The sequence below is a fragment of the Equus przewalskii genome, chromosome 18 (genome assembly GCF_037783145.1).
Source record: "Equus przewalskii isolate Varuska chromosome 18, EquPr2, whole genome shotgun sequence".
Taxonomy (NCBI): Eukaryota; Metazoa; Chordata; class Mammalia; order Perissodactyla; family Equidae; genus Equus; species Equus przewalskii.
Genome location: NC_091848.1, coordinates 34779331 through 34801397, shown reverse-complemented (window position 1 = coordinate 34801397; position 22067 = coordinate 34779331). Strand labels below are relative to the sequence as shown.

The following is a 22067-nucleotide window of genomic DNA, read 5'->3' as shown; positions in this document are numbered from 1 at the left end:
ATGTCAACACAGCACTTAGTAGCTCTATGGGACCAGAGGCTACAATTAATATTTCAAACCCAGTTCACATTCATTCGGCAAATATTTATTGAGCTCAGGCGATGAATCAGGCAGATTCGAGCTTTGGGAGGAAAACTTCAACAGAACTGCAAAACATGGCAAACCCTAGGTGACCTGAGACCTGGTTCCTCAAATCCTTTGCTTCTCTCTTCCATTGCTGGACTCCTGGGAGTTTCAGTGTTCAGCCACTTGTCCATCAAATGGTAGAGGCGAAAGGAAAATGAGTTCTTGTTGACAGTTGCAGTGAAAGGTTGAAAGTGTTGGCTACCTTGAGGTATTTGAATAATCTGTGGGTTTCCACCTCCCTGTCGCCAGGCCCCCAAGACCAGACATCACTGGGAACTGGCTCCTTCTACTGAGAATGCAAAGCAGCCTTCTAGGATGTCCTTCTCTTACTCGCTTCTTCCTTGTCCTCTGTCCACAGTGCTGCACTTGAGATGGAGTTACTGCTCCTCTGGCTCTGCCTGGGTTTTCACTCCTTGACAGTGGAATGGAGGAACCGAAGTGGAATGGCCACAGCAGCTTCCCAGGGGGGCTGTGAGTTGGTGAGTTTTCCTGGGAACTCTGAGTTATCTGTTGCTCCTGTCTTGACAAGGTTTGGTCCATTTGGAAAGCTGATGGATTGTCAATCAAGGAGAGCTGGGAATGAATCAGTCTGAATCACTGTACCTGCCTAGCATGATACCATGTGCAAGCTGCTCTTTAACCGAAAGTTAAGATGATGCCTGGGAAAAGCCAGGCACTCCCTGCCCCTCCTTTTTCACACCTGCTGAAGACAGGGGGCCCCAGAGACAGGCCTAGGTCAGCTACCTGGAACAAGAATACCTCCTTAAAAATCTGGATGATTGAGTCCCACTAATGGTATCAGAATGTCTGGGTGGAGTTGGAGAAGCCTCGCCTGAGAGTTTGTGTATGAGCCAATAGCAAATGCTTAACTGTACTGAAGAGAACGCTGCTCACACTGCCCTGCAGAACAACATCCCGGACCACGCTCAGGATCAAGAGCATCCAGGAGTGGATCCCTGAGCTTTTATTGTTTACCATCTCCAGGGCTTTCAGTCTGTGTGTGGAAACAGACTTGGCTCTTAACAACTGAGCACATTTCTAGAAATTTTCTCCTTTGCCTGCAACTCAGTGATATCAAAAGTCTGCTTGAGAAATATACATTAATAAACATCCCTTGAATCCTGTTATATACTAGGCACTGGGAAGACAAATTGGATGTCGGGGTTAATACTTACATCCAAAAACTTGTTCTTAAAGCTGATGAATCTTAACTACCCAGCTGATCATGGTTCTTAACCCCTTTTAGTAACCACTAACCACTATTCTGCAGTGTACTCCAGTATGGGATAGGAGTTATGAGCCAGATCAGGTTTAAACCCGTTTACCTGCTGGTGACATTGGGGCCACTCTGTGCCTCTGTTTCCTCATCTGTAAAACATGGTGGTAATAACAGTACCAACCAATAATACCATACCCTGGGTTGTTATGATGATTCAATGCGTTAATGTATACAAAGCACTCAAAACAGTGTCTTGTGTGTAGTAAATGCTATGTGTTTTATCTATTGTTATTATTATTGTTATTGTTGTTGTTAGTCTCTGCTACACATACTTCCATTATTCACTCACATGAAAGATTAACTTCACCATAACTAATTCAGGAGTTACCAGGCACAGGAAGAGGAGGGGATAAAGCGAGAGTCCTTCCACAGCCTTTCAGGGTTCAGGCTAGACTCCTTGCCTGACCCTTCCAGCCTGGTGGGCAGGAATAGGGACTTGGCTGTAAGTGGACTCAAAGAGTGGATTTCTGTGGCTCTTTTGAATTGAGGGCTGAGAGTGTGAGAGTCCAGGTCCCCTCCATTGCCCCTCCTTGCATTAGCCATGAGATGTTATCATACAGCGGACATGGTGAGGTTTTCTTGGACTCTGGCGGCTGTGTGGTCCTTTTGTGGCACTTCAGTGGGGCCGTAGGGAATTGCAGAGATGTGGCCCCCACGCCTGCAGCAGCTGCGGTGAAACAGGGTCTCACCGCTCGAGGAAAGCCCCTAACCACAGCGTTCTCCAGAGAGTCACTGTCGGAGGGAGACCCACACTTACTCAAATAAAGAAATACACCTTATTTCTGCATGGGGACATTCACTTTTGTAAAGCTGTCAGTTCTTCCCCACATTAGCCCATAATCATAATGCAATCCTAATCAAAACTCCCAAGACTTTGGGGGCGGGGGTGATGTGTAGAAGGAACTTGACAAATTCATTCTAATGTTCATCTGGAAACTAGAAAAAACTCAAATGCTCAACAATAGGAGATGAATTAATTAGATGATGCTAATCATTATAGCTAACTTTTAATTAAGCATTTATGTGCCAGCTTCTGCATTGTTTTACATAAACACATCGAAACCTCAAAAAAAAAAACCTTTGAGAAAATTACAAGTATAATTTCCATTTTACAGGTAGAGTAATGTAGGTCCAATTGGTTGGGTAACTAGCCCAAGGTCACCCATTTGATAAAAAGCAGAACCAACATGGACGGACCCTAGAACTCCTGCCCTTAACCACTGTGCTATTCACGGGACGAACTAATATGCAGTTGCTAAAAAGAATGTGATCGAATTTATTTTGATTGCTGAGGCAATATATCTATCACATAATATTGAGGGGAAAAAAGTAGATTAATGAACATTTGTAGAGTGTAGTCTTATTTAAGAAAAAGAAATTTTAAAGATAGATAATATCTTTAGGAACGAGTCCAGAAGGAGGTGTAACCAAAGGTTAGTGGCATTTCTTTGAGGGGAAGGCTGAGGTTACTAAGGGTTTAATTTTCTGTATCAATTTTTAATTATTAGGAGGTTTTATTTTAACAATCAGATAAAGAACTTGGGGCTTCAAGAGCTTAATTCCTTGCCCAGGGTCCAAAGCTCTTAAGTGGCAGAGCCGAGATTCAGACTTGAGTCTGTCATCTCTTCAAACCCGTCCTTCCCCCTCTGTCAGGATTTTCCTCCCTGTCCCACCACTCCTCTTCCCCCTGAGATTGGGCCCACAATTTTAGGCAATCCCTGGCCTTGTCCTCCTGACCAATCTGTGGAAAGGAATGCCATTGCTCCTCTATCTTATCACTTAAAACTTTTTTCCTGGGCACCTAATGACATCCTGCGGCTGATTGTTTTTTTCCAGTCTCGTAAAATATTGGGCTGAGTTCAAGTATCCTAAGGCTTGTGTGATTTCTGCAGCAAGAACAGGGTCACCCCATCCCTCCTGCTTCCTCCCACTGCAGTCACGGCAGAACAGCATCCAGGAAAAGTACTGAATGGGGCATGAAGAGCTCTGGGCCCCAGTCCCAGCTCTGCCATTGGCTCTTCACTTCTCCTCTGCAGACTCCATTTCTCTGTACCATTCAGGGTGGTAATGAGCTCTAAAGTCCTTTAAGCTGTAATATTTTTCAATCTGGAGTGTAGAGGAGAGACTCAGGCAGAATCCCTTTGGGAGAAATGAAGATGCCACAGCACCGCTGATTGTTTGGCGGTGTCCCTGTTAGACACACAGGTGCCATAATAGTGATAACAGTGCCATCGTGACCATGGCACTGATAGTGCCCCCGGTGTGTCAGGCACGGCGCAGCCTCTCGTCTAATCTCATGGCCGTCCTCTGATGTAGGCCCTCTCTTTATTCCATTCTTCAGAGGAAATAACAGATTGAGGCTAAATCATTTCCCAGAGGTCACACAGGGAATAAATGGCAGAGGTGACATTCAGACCCAGGTAGAGACCTGGTCCTCCATCCCTCTCAAAGTTGAAAACAAATGCAGGTCCAATTGGCCCCACTCAGCACCTGATGGACAGGTGCTCGGATCTTCTCTAACACGCTGTGTGTTTTCAGTGGCGCCTGGAAGTCAGCCCCCAGCTGACTATTTCAGTGTGAAGCTAAAGCACAAATTGTTCTACATTTTCCTATCCTTTTTAAAAATTCTCATCTCCAGAGCATTCCCAGCAGATCCAGGAATAGTCTGATGAATGAACTAAGTTTCTGTACATAAACCTGTGCCTCCGAGGCCTCCTCCCTGCTCACCAGTGTCTTTTGGACCTAGGTGGATGGAGTCGCTGACTGTCGAGGGCGGAACCTTGCTTCAGTGCCCAGCAATCTCCCGCCCGACTCCCAGACGCTCATCCTGGATACCAACCCCCTGAAGACCCTGTGGAATCATTCCCTCCAGCACTACCCTCTCCTGGAGAGCCTCAGTCTGCACAGCTGCCACCTGGAGCGCATCAGCCGCGGCACCTTCCAGGAGCAGGCCCGCCTGCACAGCCTGGAGCTGCCTGACAACTCCCTCTCGGAGAGCTACAAGGAGACGGCAGCTGCCCTCCACGGCCTGCAGAGTCTGCGGAGGCTGGACTTGTCAGGGAACGCCCTGACGGAAGACATGGCAGCCCTCATGCTCCAGAATCTCTCTTCCCTGGAGTCTGTGTTCCTGGCGAGGAACACCATCATGAGGCTGGATGATTCAGTCTTTGAGGGCCTGGGGCACCTCAAGGAGCTGGATTTGCAGAGGAACTACATCTTTGAGATTGAAGGGGGTGCTTTTGATGGCTTAACTGAGCTGAGACACCTCAACCTGGCCTATAACAACCTCCCTTGCATTGTGGACTTTAGCCTCACACAGCTACAGTTCCTCAACGTCAGCTACAACGCCCTGGAGTGGTTCCTGGCGTCAGGTGGAGAGGCGGCCTTTGAGCTGGAGATGCTGGACCTCTCTCACAACCAGCTGCTGTTTTTCCCACTCCTGCCCCAGTGCAGCAAGTTACACACCCTCCTGCTGCGGGACAACAACATGGGCTTCTACAGGGACCTGTACAACACCTCGTCACCACGGGAGATGGTGGCCCAGTTCCTTCTTGTGGATGGCAACGTGACCAACATCACCACCGTCAACCTCTGGGAAGAGTTTGCTTCCAGTGACCTCTCAGAGCTACGCTTCCTGGATATGAGCCAGAACCAGTTCCAATACCTGCCAGACGGCTTCCTAAAGAAAATGCCTTCCCTCTCCCGCCTGAACCTCAACCAGAACTGCCTGATGACGCTCCACATCCGGGAGCATGAGCCCCCAGGGGCGCTCACGGAGCTGGACCTGAGCCAGAACCAGCTGTCAGAGCTGCACTTGGCTCCGGGGCTTCCCGGCTGCCTGAGGAGCCTCCGGTGGTTCAACCTGAGCTTCAACCAGCTCTTGGGTGTCCCCGCTGGTCTTTTCGCTGATGCCAGGAACATCACTACAGTTGACATGAGCCACAATCAGATCTCACTTTGTCCCCAGCCGCCTGGCTTAGACCACGTGGACACCCCCAGCTGTGTGGATTTCAGGAATGTGGCATCTTTGAGGAGCCTCTCTCTGGAGGGCTGTGGGCTGGAGGTCTTACAAGACTGCACATTCCAGGGGACCGCCCTCACCCACTTGGACCTGTCTGGCAATCGGGGGGTTCTGAATGGGAGCATTGCCCCTCTCAGGGGTATTGCCCCCACGTTACAGGTCCTGTCTCTTAGGAATGTGGGCCTCAGTTCCGGCTTCACAGAGTTGGACTTCTCTGGATTTGGCAGTCTGAGGGACTTGGATCTGTCAGGAAATTTCTTGACCAGTTTCCCCAGGTTCAGGGACAGCCTGGCCCTGCAAACCCTGGATCTCCGCAGAAACTTGCTCACAGCTCTTCCCCAGGGGGCTGTGTCTGAGCAGCTCATGAGAAGTCTGCACACCGTCTACCTCAGTCAGAATCCGTATGACTGCTGTAGGGTGGAGGGCTGGGGGGCCCTGCGGAGCCTGCACACCATCGTCGACTTGGCCATGGTCACTTGCAACCTCTCCTCCAAGGTGATTCGCCTGATGGAGCTGCCTGAAGGTGTGCCTCAGGACTGTAAGTGGGAGCAGGTAGACATGGGCCTGCTGTACCTCGTGCTCATTCTTCCCAGCTGCCTCACCCTGCTGGTGGCCTGCACCATCATATTCCTCACTTTTAGGCAGCCTCTGCTTCAGGTAATTAAGAGCCGCTGCCACTGGTCCTCCATATACTGACCTGGCCACGTGCCACGGTTAGAAATCTGGTCTGTGCGTGTAAAGACACTTTCTCTGCCAGATCTCAAGATCTGATGCAGAGGACCTATCTGACGAATTGAGATTTAAATTAAAGTTTGGAATGTTTCCATCCTTTAATCACCCAAGTTCTTCCTCCATCATTATGATTCATCCTCATTATCCTGGGAAAATATTTATTAAGTGACATTCTATGAAAATAAAAAATGTGTCTCAAATGTTTTTTAAATCAAAGAAAGTTTGTGTTTTTTCTTTCTTTAATGTTTTTTGATAGTTTCACTTAGATTATTCTTCTGTGCCCTTCCTTTGGTGACATCCATGGAGCTAGTGAGAAAGGGTAGCGATGCTGTGCTACCCTCCAGTGTAAACAACTCCGGGAGCAGGTCCTGGGGATGGTGAGAGTCAGTGCCCTGAGGGTGTACCAGGGACAAGAATTTCAGAGCCAAGCTGGAGAGTCTGGGATGGGAACTCTCACCTCCTGTCTTGGCTCGCATGCCACTGCAGCCAGAGTGGGCCTGCAGTAAGGTCCTCTCTGGGTGTCCTGAGGTCCCACGTGGGGTCTCTAGAGGGCAAACGTGACCCTTCCATGGGAAACTTAAGGGAACAATGACTGGGCCCTGAGTTTATTCATGCAGTAAACCAAATACCAGGCACAGTCCTTGTTCTCAAGGAAAGTAAAGAGGACTGCAGAAAGGAGTGAATTCAGGGGCCGGTCCGGTGGTACAGCAGTTAAGTGCAAGCATTCCGCTTCAGCGGCCCGGGGTTCGCCGGTTCGGATCCCGGGTGAGGACATGGCACCACTTGTCAAGCCATGCTGTGGCAGGTGTCCCACATATAAAGTGGAGAAAGATGGGCACAGATGTTAGCTCAGGGCCAGTCTTCCTTAGCAAAAAAGAGGAGGATTGGCAGCAGATGTTAGCTCAGGTCTAATCGCCTTAAAAAAAAAAAGAAAAAGAAAGGAGTGAATTCTGCTGACTTGTAGACTACTCCTACTCTTCACAAAAAAACACAAACAGCTTCTCAGAAGATGGTCAGTATCTGTGTTCCCTATATTCCTGTTTCCTGTCTGCACTGACTCTCAAACCACTGCTCTTCCCACTGCGCAGTGATGTCTCTATGTCAGTGTTTCTCAACCCTCTTCTGATGGAACACGTGGACCCTCCCTCCCTTTCCTCCGTGAATAGTGAGCAATTTCTGTGCTCCTCTCTGGAGCAAAAGGTAATAAAGACACAGCCCTTGTCCTTTCGGTAGTTTAGACTTGACGCTGTCCTTGCACTTTTTGTCCCTGCTTATTAAGTCTTAGAGGGTTCACCTGCAGGGCTGGGGGTGAGGGTGGGGTGGGGAGAGGATGGAAATCCCTCAAACTGATTACTATTACCATGGAGACTAAACGTCAGAGAAATGTTTAAGCAAATCAAAGAGATAAAGTCAGTGGTCTTACCGTGATAAGGCAGAAACTTCCCTTTGACTCTCCACAAGGGTATAATGAAGGCCATTGCAGTGAGGCTCCACTCTCAGTAGCCTTGGTGTCAGCCCGTGTTAGCGACTGCCCCTATTGCACCTCCACCTTTCCTGTCAACATGTCCCTCTGCTTCCTGCCTGCCCCTCCCTGGTGTCCTGGATGTCCCTCAGGTTGACTTGAAGCCTCTGTCCAGTGTCCTTTTGGGAAAGCCCCATCAGTCAATGTCCATGAGACCAGACTCTCTTGATTTCCTCCCCCATCAACAAAAACTCTTTCCTGGGGGCCTGCCGTTTCCCAAGGTGACAAATAGCTACTTAGACTAGTGAATCTAGCTGTGGCTGGTACATTTACGGCTTCTCTTGAGTTAATGTGTCACCCCTTGCATTGGTCAGTGTTCTTAGTTTCTTGCAACTGAAGATTACCGCCTGATTTAAGCATCCTGGGGATTTAGTAAAAGGATATTGGGAAGCTCCAGACTCCCTTGGAAGGCTGAGGCACATGCTTGGGAAATGGGCAGGAACAGGGGATGCTATGTGCCGTGGGGACCACAGCCCAAATCATGCCACAAACGGTAATTGTGAGAACACGACTGTAGCCAACCCTTACTCCTGGACACCACAGTTTGCACTGCTGCCACCACCAGTTCTGGACAGAGCCAATGCCCCAAGGATCACTGCTGCAGTTGCCACCCAGTGCCAAAATGAACACTCTCCTGAATTCTGTTATCTTGTGTCGCTAGCTCCTGATGCACAGTCTGGAGCAATTGGACCAGTTGGTTGACCTGAGGTCATGTGCCACTGCCCTGGCTACAAGAAGGGCTGGGACAATAAGTGCTGTACCTTCTGGTAAAGTGTCTTTATGTAGAAAATGGGCTCTCTTCCTACAAATACTCGAAATACTCAAAACAGGAAGGCAAGTTTGACACTGAGAAGGCAAAAAGAAAAAGGCAAATGTGCACCACACCCTTTTAGGCAGCATGTGCCTTTTAGCAAAGGACTTCCTGAAGCAAGTTCTTAGCATAAAAGAATGACTTGAATGATGGAAACTTCAGACAGACTCTCAGGCCAGCAAGGGAGATAGTCTGGGGTCAGGCAAGCCTTGTGAAGCCCCTCAAGTCATACCACAGAGCTCCCCACCCGCTCTACCTGTTCTTAGGGCCCAGCCTTGCAGAATGTCAAATTGAGAAGCCGTTAGGACTATAGCAGGCTGTGGGCTTTTCTCAGTTGGTTTGTCCATCCCTAGGATCCAAAGGCTATTTCCCAGGTTTCTTTCAGTATGGTGAGAAGCATGGGGAGAGCAGATGGAGTTCTGCTTCCAGTCCTGAGCTGTGGTTTCTCCAGCAAATTCTATACCTCTGTACTGCTTTGCCCACCCCTACCTCCACCTGCAGGAGAAGAGTTAACTCTAATGTCCACTCTGAAAGTGATAGACAGGGGAGGTCCCTCAGAGCCTGCTCCCAGAGTTCCCTGCTGGGACCACAGTGGCGTCTGCCTAGGGCCTTCCATACAGCTGATTTCTTCCTCAGTGGGTGAGAAGTGGCCACCCCCAGTGGCCACATGCCAGAATATTCAAACAAGAGAATTTTCAGAACCAAAGATAAATGATGTCAGAGACTGGACTGTTAACATGAGTAACAGTAATCCAGATTTTGAGAATCTAGTCATAAAATAAAAGCTGAAGGGTTTTTAGAGGCACAAAATAAGTTATTAGGAGTAAACTGATTTTTTTAAGGACTCCAGTCCTAAAGAATTGAATAAACTACAATCTTTGGTTCATATCGTTGTTCATCTTTGGTCATCATTGATCCGTGCATGGCCCACCTTTATTTATTTACTATGCCAGATATCTTCCACTTGCCCCTCCAGATCCACTCTCCACTATTCTCTGTCCTGCTCTAGGAGGCTGACCTCAACGGGCTCCCCTTGTCCTCTGGCTTCCAATAGTATTTGGCTAAGAAGGAGCCTTGGCAGATTAGAGAGAAGGAGGAAAATGAGGTCAGGATGTTTATTTTCCTGACTCTTCCCTATGGATTTGTCTCAAACTGGCTGCATTTACAATCAAAAGTCACACTCCTCTCAAGGTGGCCCTTTCTATACAAATCTCTGCCTTAAGGTTCTAGGAACCACGCACTCCATGGGTCCCTCCTCTCTGGGCCGAGAGATGGGTAACAGCTCTGTTTGCCAGCCCCACGTAATTGCATTATCCCTTGTGGTTTGCCTTTCTCTGGCCACCCCTTTGTAACAGTGCCTCTATAAATCCTCCTTGAGTTATCCTTGTGTGAATGTGGCTCTTATATTCACCCATCTTGTTTCTGCTGGGACCCTGAGAGGTGCAGTTGGTTATTTATTTAGTAATGCTGAGTGGAGAAATCCCAGTACTTGTATCAGGGAGCCACAGAAGGCTAAGAATGCAGCAAGAGGTGTAAAGGCAAATCCTTTGGAGATGGTTGTCCCTCTGATTCGTTATGGGTGGACATGAAGAAGAAGCTGGACATGAATAAGATGGCACACCTCATCATCTTACAAATATATTCAGATTTTACCCGAATTAGAGAGCAAGAAGTCTCCAGCCTTGGAGACCTTCTTTAAGAGTGTGGGCGCTGTGATGGTACGGGGCCACGGAAAACAGACAATGGGACTAGGGAAAAAGTGTTATAAAGAAAAGAAAGAGAAAAATACTCCTCACTATTTGTTGTCTTCTACTCCATCCTCATCAACAATTACCGAATACTTATTTTGTGCTAAGTGCTTTATATGGATAACCTCACTTAATTTGGGAAAACTCTAGGCTGACAGCACTTCAGATGTGCCCAAGGTCATACAGAACTGTGAGAAAGACGTGAGCATTAAGCTGAAGAAGAGAAAGCAGCTTCAACAGCTTGATTGTCTTTATCAAGTCTATCAAGCTGTCAACCCATAGCAACTTACAGGCAGCTAGTAGTTGCTGAACAGCACACTGATTAAATGGCAAACATGGTGAGGATTCATGTGGGGCATAGTGGGGAAGTCCTGGGTAGTTGAAGGTCACCCGTCTTTCTGAGGCTGTTCTGAAGGGAGCAGCATGGTTTGGTGACAGCTTGGAGGTAATCTACAAGAGGAATCTCACTCATTTCCTTCCTCCTTCCACCAGGCAGCATCTTCCTGCTCAACACTCAGGACAAAAGGTTGATGCAAGAGAACTCTGGTTTTTACCAGGATTTTAAAGGTTCATTGTCGGGGAGGGGTGGGGGGGTATTGTTTCTGGGATAACCAACTGATCCAAGTTTTTCAAATGCAGAACCCAACTTTTATAGATGCAATTTCTCGGGGATGAAAGATTAGCTTAAACGTCCATCGACACAGCACCCACTCAGAGACTTATGAGTTGTTAAAACACTGGCCTGTTCACTCCAGGACCTCTGAGAGCTCAGGTAGTTCTTGGTCTTAGTGCTACCATGAATGGAAGACAAGGGCCAGCTAAACCCCAGAAAAGACTAGAAAATGAGTATTGCAACATATAGGCCTCGACATTCCAGAAGCAGTCTCTTTCAAATCATACTTCTCAGGGCTTTTAAGAAACTGCCTTTAGTGACCGCTCCCAAGAGCTGCTTGTGTCTTTCGCTCCTAGACACGGCTTTTGTGTTAATTATCCCATCATCAGGCCGGTGCAATGACGGTCCCCAGCAGCTTGTTGGCTGTTCTTGGTCCTGTGGTCATTTCTCAGGCGCTCGGTTCCGCACTCCCACCATCTCCAGATCCTTAATATGAAAAATATGGAAAACTAGATTCCAAACTTCTGTCATATATAAAACCCTTTATCTGGACACATTGAGTTTGTAACCAATAATCCCTCTCTTTGCTTATTTCAAGGATGTTTAGCTTATAAAGGGCAACACAACAAACCATTTTGCATACAAGAACATGCATAGCTATACTGATACCAGTGGAGTCCGTGCCACACTGATTAACTCTTAGTGACTTTAGACAACAGTATCTCATGTGTTGCTGAGACTGAGAGAAGAAGGTTCTTTCATAATCTCAAAATTTTAGGAAAGGTGGCATTAGCAGACTGCAGTTTGAAAACAGTCTTTCCTACAGATCTCCAAAAAACATTATTTAAGAGGAGGGCTTGGGGAAGGAACATGGCCAAATCAAATTTTAATGGGGATAAACTGGCCTTTTGAAGGATAGAAGAAAAAAGTTGGCCAGTGAAAAGCAAGGCAAGGAGCAGCTATTTTGCTAAGTGATAAGTTATATTTCAATAAGGATAAAATTGGCTTGAACGCTGGAGTGGCCTGAACAGCACAACCCCAATGGGGCCTCCCAGGCTCTGAGGAGGAAGCGAGGTCAGCATGGGGAGGGCACGGAGAGTGAGCAGGAGGGCCATGCTTTCTGGAGGGTGGGTGTGTTTCTCTCTTTTCCGGCTACTGTTATCAATGTGGTGAGCACATCCCTTCAGCTGAATGCCCTGGAGAGGAAGCCCAGAGCTTCCTGTTGTCTTACCAATGCGGCACAATGCAAGTTAGAAATAAAGAGAAAAGGGGAAAAAATGGGAAGTTCCTCTGGCTAGGTCAGAGATGCCAGCCCCCAAGAGAAAACTCAGCTTACTTTTTCCTGGAGACATAGAGGAGAAAGCTCATCCCAGATGTCAGCTGCTTCTCAAATCAAACAGGATCCAGAAAATGATCTCTCTCTATAAAAAGGACATTTTGAAGAAATGACAGAATAGACAACCTTGAAGATCGTAAAAGGAGGACTAAGGAATTATGTAGAGGGAGATACTGCCAAAGAAATACACCTATCCACTACTTAATGTCCTTAAAATCTTTCTGCCTGTGAGACTTTACCCCAAAGTTTTGCAATGTTGGAAACAATCATGTTAATATCAGATTCTGTTCTGTTTTGCTGCTATGAGCATCTTAGTTATCTATGAGATACTTCATGAGACTTAGCTGAAATAAGGTCCTGGCCCCTGGGGTGGAGTACACAGGTGGTGCCAACTAGTTGTCATATATTCATATGTTTGTTTATTTATATTGCCATATAACTTATCACTTAGCAAAATAGCTGCTCCTTGCCTTGCTTTTCACTGGCCAACTTTTTTCTTTTCTTCAAAAGGCCAGTTTTATCCCCATTAAAATTTGGTTTGGCCGTGTTCCTTCCCCAAGCCTTCCTCTTAAATAATGTTTTTTGGAGATCTGTAGGAAAGACTATTTTCAAATTGCAGTCTGCTAATGCCACCCCTCTTAAGATTTTGAGATTATGCAAGAAACATCTTCTCTGAAACTTTCCAAGTCAACCATGACTTTCTTGAACTAGATTTCTTTAACAATATTATCTTCCGCTGTTGTCTGTGTCACATTGTAGAATATCCTTCCTCCAAAAGAGAGATAACAACAAAAATTCCACTTTGATCGTAACGGTCAATCAGAAAAGGAAACCTCTGCCTATTTTCTAACTTTTCAAAAATGTTATGCTTGCCCCGTTGAAATATGAATAAACTTTTGCATCTCCAACTCTATTTCCTGCAGTTTTCCTAACAGGTAAATATTGACTGCCTGGTGGATGGAGACAAAAGCAGAGGCACAGACATCTTTGTGGCTAATATCACCGTAGGGTCTTTTTTTGTTACATCCAGTTGTGGTTCTAAAGATAATGTTTTCCTACTTCACTCTTCTTTACTAGAAGTTCCAACATTATTTAAATTGTCTTCTGGATCGATTTTTATGAAAGACGGTCATATATTCTGCAATATGTATCATACGTCAGAGAAAGGACCTTTCATGAGTGTCAGGTGACAGCCTGAAGTGCAGAAGGCCTGCAACAAGAGGTGCTGGGCTCTGTCAGCTGGCTCTTCTTGGGAGCGCGGAGCCGTGTGACAGGGATTAAGGGAGGTCTTCTTTTCCTTTTCACTGTTGAAAAAAAACACCTGTCATTAATTGCAAAAATGCCTGCAAATTCTACTAAAGCATCGATCAGAACAAATACAAGGCAAGTGTTCACTAAGAAAGAGAAGACAGTACAGATGCAACCTGGGAGTCGAAAGCTTAAATGATCACGATGGAAAGAGACTTAATATTATACGGATTAGATAGAAATGTTAATACAATGCGGCATATGAGGCACGAGAAATTTTTATTGAGCAAAATCAATCCATTTGTTGGATCTACAGAATGCATCTGTTTAACAGATCTAGAGAAACTAATTGCCCAGATAAAGCAAAGACACATAGGCCTTTACCTAAGCTCCTGTTTCTTATGAACTTTAATGCCATTTGGATATGTGTGTGAGGATAGAGAAATGAAGAAATTTCACATAAGAAAAAAATAACAGTGTCCAAAAGTGGAAAAAGAATGAGATATCACCATTTTATAAATACCAAAGAAATAAAAGCTTAGTAGAACAGTAGAAATTCAAAATGTACAAAAGTATGAATTAGTTCAGTGGGGATATTGTCAGTAGGGCAAACTGATTACAGAAAAAAAGGTTAAAAAGGGGAAGAAAGTTAAATATTTGAATTCGTAAAGACAGTTGCATTTCGAAATGAAAGAACTGTTTGCATACAGAATGTGTTCAGAAACAAGCAATTGATATTTATGAACTCAGTCACTGGAATATAATCCTGCGTGTGAGAGGAATGAAAGCACAAAGTCTTTTAAAATGTGCTTTATTTACTTTTGGCCGCTGGTATTTTTACTGAGGTTCTCAAGACGCGGAGGGGTTCCTGCAACTATGCAGCTTTCTCTGGACTTTTTGGGGTCTCCCACTTACCCCTCCACCCTCCCAGGAGGCAGGATACCTTTGTACTTTTTAAATTTTAAATTTTAAATTTGTTCAGACCAACGGTGAAATCTTTTAACAACTGGATTTTTTTTCTTTTGATAGCTATTAACTTGAATACTCTCCCCTTTTTTGGCATTTAAGATCTTGTAAATAGGTACAATTTGTTTCTCAGGCTTCAAAGGAAGAATATTGCTGATACTTTAATTATCTGAGATGCTCAGTTCCTAGTGGCTGGCATTGAATTCCGTTGGATCATCACTGAATTTACCATCTTGTCCCTTCCTGGGTTTATTTCATTTTTTTTTCTCCCCAGTTTGCACCCACTCACCCCCTTCTTCTTTCATTTTTAGATGCTTTTCTTGGATGTATTTTTGTGAATTCTTGATGAAATTTTACTTATTTTGGGGAGTTTAGTCCTCCAGTGTTGATTTCTTGCCCCGTTAAATATGTCTCTTTCCCCTTGCAAAATGCTGGACTTACTGCTTATTTTTGTATTTTGTTTGTAGTTATGGTCACTGAGTCATTTGGGAAGCTGTATTCCTGTTACATGGTAACCAAGACGGTGACTGCTGTTGCTTGTTTGTTAGGACTTAACTGGTACCTGAACTTTCATGTCCGTAAGGGTTGTTCATTTTCAGAGGACAATTTAAGTTTGAGTTGCTAGCCGAAACTACTGGGTTCTCATATTACTGGGTTTCAGTATTAAATTCTAGATCCTGCTTAATTTCTGGTGGGGGCTGACAGTGCTCATCACTTCCTTTGAGATAACTGAGCATAGTTTCTTCTGGGAGCTTGTATCAGTGAAGGAGGGTTGCTTGGTGAGCCATCCTGCTTCTTAGAGTCCTCAATGGCTAACAATTTCTCTTTCATGGGACATATTCTTCTTCCCACCCCCCCCCCCAGCTGCTCTTTTCTACATATATGATTTTTTTTTAAACCCAACTATTTGATGATAAATTTTTCCACTGTTAGTGCCTGAGTTTTGATAGGTAGGAAGGTAGGTCTTAGACCTTGCTGTCAAATCTACTCTGAGTTTACTCACGGTGGAAGAGCAGCATGAGAGGAACAGAAAGAGCCTTCCACTCAGTGTTAGAGCTGAGGTCATAGTCCCAGTTTGGTTTCTAACTCAACAGCATGTGCTCTTAAGCCGCGCATTTCCCTCCTGGACTTCACCTTCTGCGCCTACGGAAAAGGGGGTTGAGCTGGATCATCTCTCAGCGCCTTACGAGTCTAACATTCTGCTATTCTAAGGAGCTTTCTGTTTGATGATCTCGGTGAGGTTGGCAAATACTATAAATATTTATAGACAAAATATTAATTAAAAATAAAATTAGTGAGAGTCGGAGTCAGCCTTGTTAGAAATGGAGCAATATGGAGGTGCCCAGTTTGCTGTTGGCCCGAAGATGACGATGAAGCAGCTTTATCTTCTGTTACCCGCTTTTATCTTATTGGGTAGAACTCGAGCTTCCAAATTCGTGAGAACACTCACATGGATTGTTTTTGTTTGTTGTCTGTGAGGGTTTTAGCCAACTCATATACATTTTTGGTCCATTAACCCTCTGAGACTGCTGTGTGTGTCTGCTCTACCCTTCTCATCAGGGTCCCAGCATCCACCTAAGGGATACTCACCAGGAACCCACCTCTTCATTCCCCTAAAGTGGGCTGGAATTCCCCTCTGCCACAAACCAACTGTCAGCAACCAAGGAGGACAGGGCAAGAGGAAGGTTAGAAGTTACCAAGTGTGACCAAGGGTGCTCTGTTGGAGAACTGCCCACAGGTTTCTTGGTATCAGTCAACTGGAGCTGTAAAAAAAAAAAAAAACAGCTTCATCATCCCACCCCCACATCCTCAAAGCTGATGTCCTAATCAGGGAATTATAGCTCAGTATCTTCCCTATGATTTCAATATCATAGAGCTTTTAGGTTTGTTAACTTTTAAGAATATTTATTCATTTGCTTGGAGCTTGTTTCAAGTCCAGATGCACAGAAATACCTGACTCCTTGTTCCATGCCCTTCGGGGTTCTACAGTGAGGGGACAGGCACAGCTCCCCAAAACATTCACTCATTCAGCAGCTATTTCTTGAGTTCCTGCTATGTGCCAGGCACTACTTAGCTCTGGGAATACATACAAGGCTATTTTTCTTCTCACTGGTTGTCACTTATAATTACTTTTCTTCACATCCGTCTCCTGGACCCTCCACTGTCCTTGACTATCCTTGGTATCCTTGAGCGCTGAGTACTAGACTCTGGTTAGTACAGGGCTGAGGTACTCCTTGCTAAATTTGGGCAGTTATAGAAAGGGTGTGGCACATGTGTAATATAAGTTCTTTTCTCTGTCTTCAGATTTCTTAATTTAACGTGCTCCTGAGAGAGGAAACAGTTTCTGTTCCTGTGTTAACTGTGCATTTGCCACATAATATGCATCTGCAATGGCCCCTTTCTATTCTTGATTCCGAAGCTAGGTGACTCAGAACATCAATCTGTCACAGATCCAGTCATCCAAAAGACATTTTAGTCCAGGCTCTGAGCCTCAAACTCTCAAAGAAACTCGAAAACAAGTTAAGTAATATTGGCTCGAACCCTGGTGCCCGTCAACTGCCTAGTTACTTTCAAATCCTTTCTTCACCCTTCCCTGCTTTGCTCTGTATCCATTCATCCTAATATAAAGAAGTGATTAAATAAGTAAATGGAGAAGAAGAGACGAATATTACTTAAAGAAGAATTCCAAATAATGCATGTAGATACTCTCCACTCTGGGAGGTGTAGCTTAGCCTCCTCCTGTCCCCCTTGCTCTTGAGTATGAGCTGGACTTCCAAAGAATAGAGTACAGAGAGGGAAAAGTAGCAACTTTACAGTGGAGGGACTGGCCATCACTACCGTGATCAAGTGACCAAGGTTAACATCAATGGGTATCATGTGACTATCATGCACCCCTGGTACGATGTGGTGAGATGGGCACATCACCTCTGTGGGATTCTTTCCAAAACTCCATAACCCAGTCTAATCATGAGAAAAACATAACACAAACCCAATTTGAGGGATATTCTACAAATATCTGATCAGTACTCCTCAAATGTGTCAAGGTCATTAAAAACAAGGAAAGAATAAGAAACTAATAACTAAACACAATGTAGTATCCTGGATTGGATTCTGGAACAGATAAAGATCATTAATGAAAAAATCTGGTGAAATATGAGTCTGGAGTTTAGCTAATAGTAATGTTCCAATGTTGGTTTCTTATTTCGACAAGGGAAACAAATTGGAAGAGAAGGGTATGGGAACTTTCTGTACTATCCTTGCAACTCTTCCGTAAATCTAAAATTATTCCAAAATAAAAAGCTTATTTTAAGAAAATCCTAGCAAGACTGCTCAAGAGGAAAAAACCCTCAAATGGTCAATATCAGGAATGAAATAAGAATATTGCTGCAGATCGGACAACATTAAAAAGATAATAAAATTATATAACTATCTTTGTGCAATAAATTTAATGATTTAGATGAAATTAGTAAATTCCTTGAAAACTACAAGTAAAGGAAACTGATATAAGAAGAAATAGTCCTATAAATTGAATCTGTCATTAAAATCTTTCCACAAAGAAAATTCCATGTCCAGATGCCTTCACCAGTGAGTTACTCAAAATATTTAAGAAAGAAACAATATCAATATTGTTCAAATACTTTCAAAAAGTAGAGGAAAAGGGAATGCTTTGCACCTTGTTTTATGTGCTAAGATAATCCTGATATCAAAAAAGAAAATTACGTTACGTTATAAAAAAAGAAAATTATTAGACAATATCTTTCATGAACCTAGATATAAATATCTTAACTAAAATAATAGCAAGTCAAATCCAGCAATATACAAAAAAGAAATCAGATGTTGATCTGTAATGCCTGGTTTATTTTAGTAAGGCAAGATTAGTACAGCATTTGAAAATCAATCAATGTAAATTCTACATCAAAAATCAAAGAAGAGTAACTGTATCATCATCTCAACATGCAAAAAAGCATTTGACAGAATTCAATACCTGTTAATGATAAAACATTCAGGAAACCAGTAATTCAGAGAAACATTTTTAATCTAATAAATGGTGTCCATCTACAAAAAGCCTATAGGTTTCATCCCACTTAAAGCTGAAATATTGGAGACTTTCCCCCGACATCAGAAACAAAACTGACTGGCAGTGCTGTCACCACCAGTATTCAATATTGTACCAGAGGTCCTAGCAATTACTGTAAAGCAAGGGGGGGAAAGGCATAAAAATTGGAAATAAATAAATAAAATTGTCATTATTCACAAATGACATAATAAAATACAAAGAAAATCCAAAAGAATCTGCAAACAGACTATTAGAATTCATAAATGAATTAAGTAAAGTTGCTACATAGGAAATCAATATACAAAACCAAATGTATTTCTATATGCTTCTACAATCAATTAGAAAGTGAAAATCTTAAAAATATCATTCATAATAACATAAAAACACTAAACACCTAGGGATAAATATAATGAAGGATGTACATGAGCCCTACACTGAAAACTGTAAAACATTGCTAAGAGAAGTTAAGGGAGGCGTATCAATGGAGGAATACGTGATGCTCATCGATTGGAAGACTCGTATTGCAAAGATGTCAGATCTCACCAGATTGATCTATAAATTCAAAGCAATCCCAATCAACATCCCAGCAGACTTTTTGTAGAAATTGATGGGTAGATTCTAAAATTTAGATGGAAATGCAAAGGACCTAGAAGACTCAAGATATACTCAAGAAGAACAAAGTTGGAGGAGTTACACTACTAGATTTCAAGACTTAGTAGAAAGGGACACTTAATCAAGACAGCATTGTATGGGGGTAAAGACAAATAAATATTTCCATAGAAGAGAATAACCTTCAGAAATAAACTCAACACATACATGGACACTTGATGCATGACTAAGGCACCACTGAAATTCAATGGGGAAAGAATGGTCTTGTCACTAAATGGGACTAGAGCAACTGGATATTCTTACGGGAGGAAAAAAAAAAGAATTTTGATCCTCTATCTCACACCATACACAACGTTTCATTGAAATGGATCATAGACCTGAATGTTAAAACTAAAACGATAGAATTTCTGTAGGATAAAAAGAGCATATCATCATGACTTTGGGGTAGGCAAAGATTTTTAGACAGGACACACAAAGCAATACACAGAAGAAAAAAATCGATGCTTTAGATTGATTAAAATTAAGACTGTTTATCAAAGACATTATCAAGAGTGAGAATCAGGGACCTGCCCCATGGCAAAATGGTTAACTTTGCGCGCTCCGCTGTGGTGGCCCGTGGTTTCGCTGGTTCGGATCCTAGGCGCGGACGTGGCACCACTCGTCAGGGCATGCTGAGGTGGCATCCCACACAGCACAACCAGAGGCACTCACAAGTAGAATATACAAGTGTGTACTAGGGGAGCTTTGGGGAGAAGAAGAAGGAAAAAAAAAAAAAGAAAAGAAAAAAGAAGAATGGCAATAGATGTTAGCTCAGGTGCTAATCTTTAAAAAAAAAAAAGAATGAGAATCAAGCCTTGTACTAGAGATCATCACAATATACATAGCCAACAAACAACTCATCATCAGAATATATAAAGAACTACAAATCAATAAGAAAAAGACAAACAACATAATTTTTTTTTTGAGGAAGATTAGCCCTGAGCTAACTGCTGCCAATCTTCCTCTTTCATTTCTGAGAAAGACTGGCCCTGAGCTAACATCCGTGCCCATCCTCCTCTACTTTCTATGCGGATGCCTACCACAGCATAGCTTGCCAAGCGGTGCCATGTCTGCACCCGGGATCAGAACCAGCAAACCCTGGGTCACTGAATTGGAATGTGCGCACTTAACCACTGCGCCACCAGGCCAGCCCCAACATAATTTTTTTAAATGAGCAAAAGCCACAAAGAAGATTTCACAAAAGAGGATACCCAAATGGACAAATAAGCACATTAGAAGATGCTCAAATAAGGAAAACACAATTAAATCCAGAATAATTTACTAATACCCATTCACCATGACTCAAATTTAAAAGACTGACAATATCAACTGTTGATGAGTATATAGAACAACTGAACTCGATCCATTGCTGGTGGGAATGTAAATTTATACAACTTTGGGGAGTTCAACAATTCCATTCCTAGTAAACATCTAAGGAAAATGAGTCCACCAAAAGACATGTGCAAGAACATTCTAGCAGTTTTATTCAGAATAACTAAAAACTGGCAACAACATAAAAGTCCATCCACAGAGAGCTGGATAACCAAATTGTGACATATTCATAAAATAGAATACCACATCGCAATATAAAAGAGTGAATTACTGTTACATGCCACAGTGGATTAATCTCACCACCCGATGTTGAGTAAAGAAACCAGATGCCAAAGAGCGCACACAGTTTGATTCAATTAGGTTCAAGAAAAGATGGAAGCAATCTATGGTGATGGAAGTCAGAGTAGCTGTAACCTTTGGGGGGTTGGGTATTGACAAGGAAGGAGCATACGGGAGCCTTCTGGGATGCTGGAAATGTGCTGTACCTCCATCTTGGCAGTATTACATGGGTGTATACGTAGGTAAATATTCTTGAACTGTACATTTAACATTGAGGCACTTTGCAACACTTCAGTAAAATAAAAAGAACTATGGACAACAATAGTAACCAATCAAACAATAATAACAATGCAGACAACAGATGATGAAAGTCTGGACCAAAGGATGGATGTTTGGGAAAGGGGCGTAATTTCTGGGTTGACTCTTCAGGCCTTAGTAGAATCAGAAGACATATCAGAAAGAACAAAAGATGTAAAAATAGCCACCTTATAAGGACTAAATACAATTATTTTCTTTTCAATTTTATCTTGTATTTTAAGGGAAACTGTTGCTTTAAACATTTGATATAAACGTTTTTCCGAAAGTGAATTGCCAAAGTGTTACAACCTAGCTTAGGAAAACTTGCCAAGGGGCTTATTGATTACCTAATACACATGCTACACCTGTGAGAAAACAAAAAAAAGACGCTGTGGGAAACCAGCCTCTGACTAACGGAAAGGAGGGAAAGATGTTTCCTCCAGTGTGGAGTAAGGATGTAAGTGCCTATCCTCTCCCTGCTGGAAGAAGGAGAGATGCACATATATTTGCTGAGGGGTTTTCTCTAAAGCAGGCTGTAACACAATATTGTGAACCAACCTAAGGCAGTTGGGCTGTGTACAATTATTAGGGTCTATTTGGCAGATAACAGATGAGGTCCATGGGTCTCCTGACCTGCGTCCTTGCTGAGACAACGGAAGCAAGTCTCAGCCAAAATTTGGCCACACACACACATAAAGTTTATTATCAAGCAGGTATGGAAACAGTCTTAAAACTCATTCTGTGGACCTGATGAAGCTCCAGGTCTCTGTCCTTTTAAGTACTCCATCTCTCTTGAAACAAATGAAACATTGGTCTCCCATGAGGATCCAGCTACCAGCTTGTCGAACTCAAAGGGCCAAGATTCTTCTGAATCAGGGGCTGGATTGTAGGACCATTTAGGAGACAAGCCCAGAGGGCCATTCTCCAGGGTGGGGGCCACCGGTCTGTGACCCTGACTATGTGATGGCAGGCATGCTCTTCAATATTCCCAGAGAACCACACACCTTGGGACAACCACTAATTTCACCAGTGAAACCTTTCTCACATCCTTA

At 43.6% G+C, this 22067-nt stretch overlaps 1 protein-coding gene across 3 annotated transcripts in view; it reads left to right on the top strand.

The window, feature by feature from the left end:
* Nucleotides 1–6378, top strand: part of NRROS (negative regulator of reactive oxygen species) — a 38124-nt gene extending 31746 nt beyond the window's left edge. For all 3 annotated transcript variants that reach the window (XM_008533786.2, XM_070583479.1, XM_008533787.2), the window contains 2 exons: nt 485–605; nt 4152–6378. In XM_008533786.2, coding sequence (XP_008532008.2) covers nt 498–605; nt 4152–6122 — 2079 coding nt within the window. In that variant the 5' untranslated portion in view covers nt 485–497 and the 3' untranslated portion in view covers nt 6123–6378. The remainder of the gene's footprint in view (nt 1–484; nt 606–4151) is intronic.
* The last annotated feature ends 15689 nt before the right edge of the window (nt 6379–22067 follow it).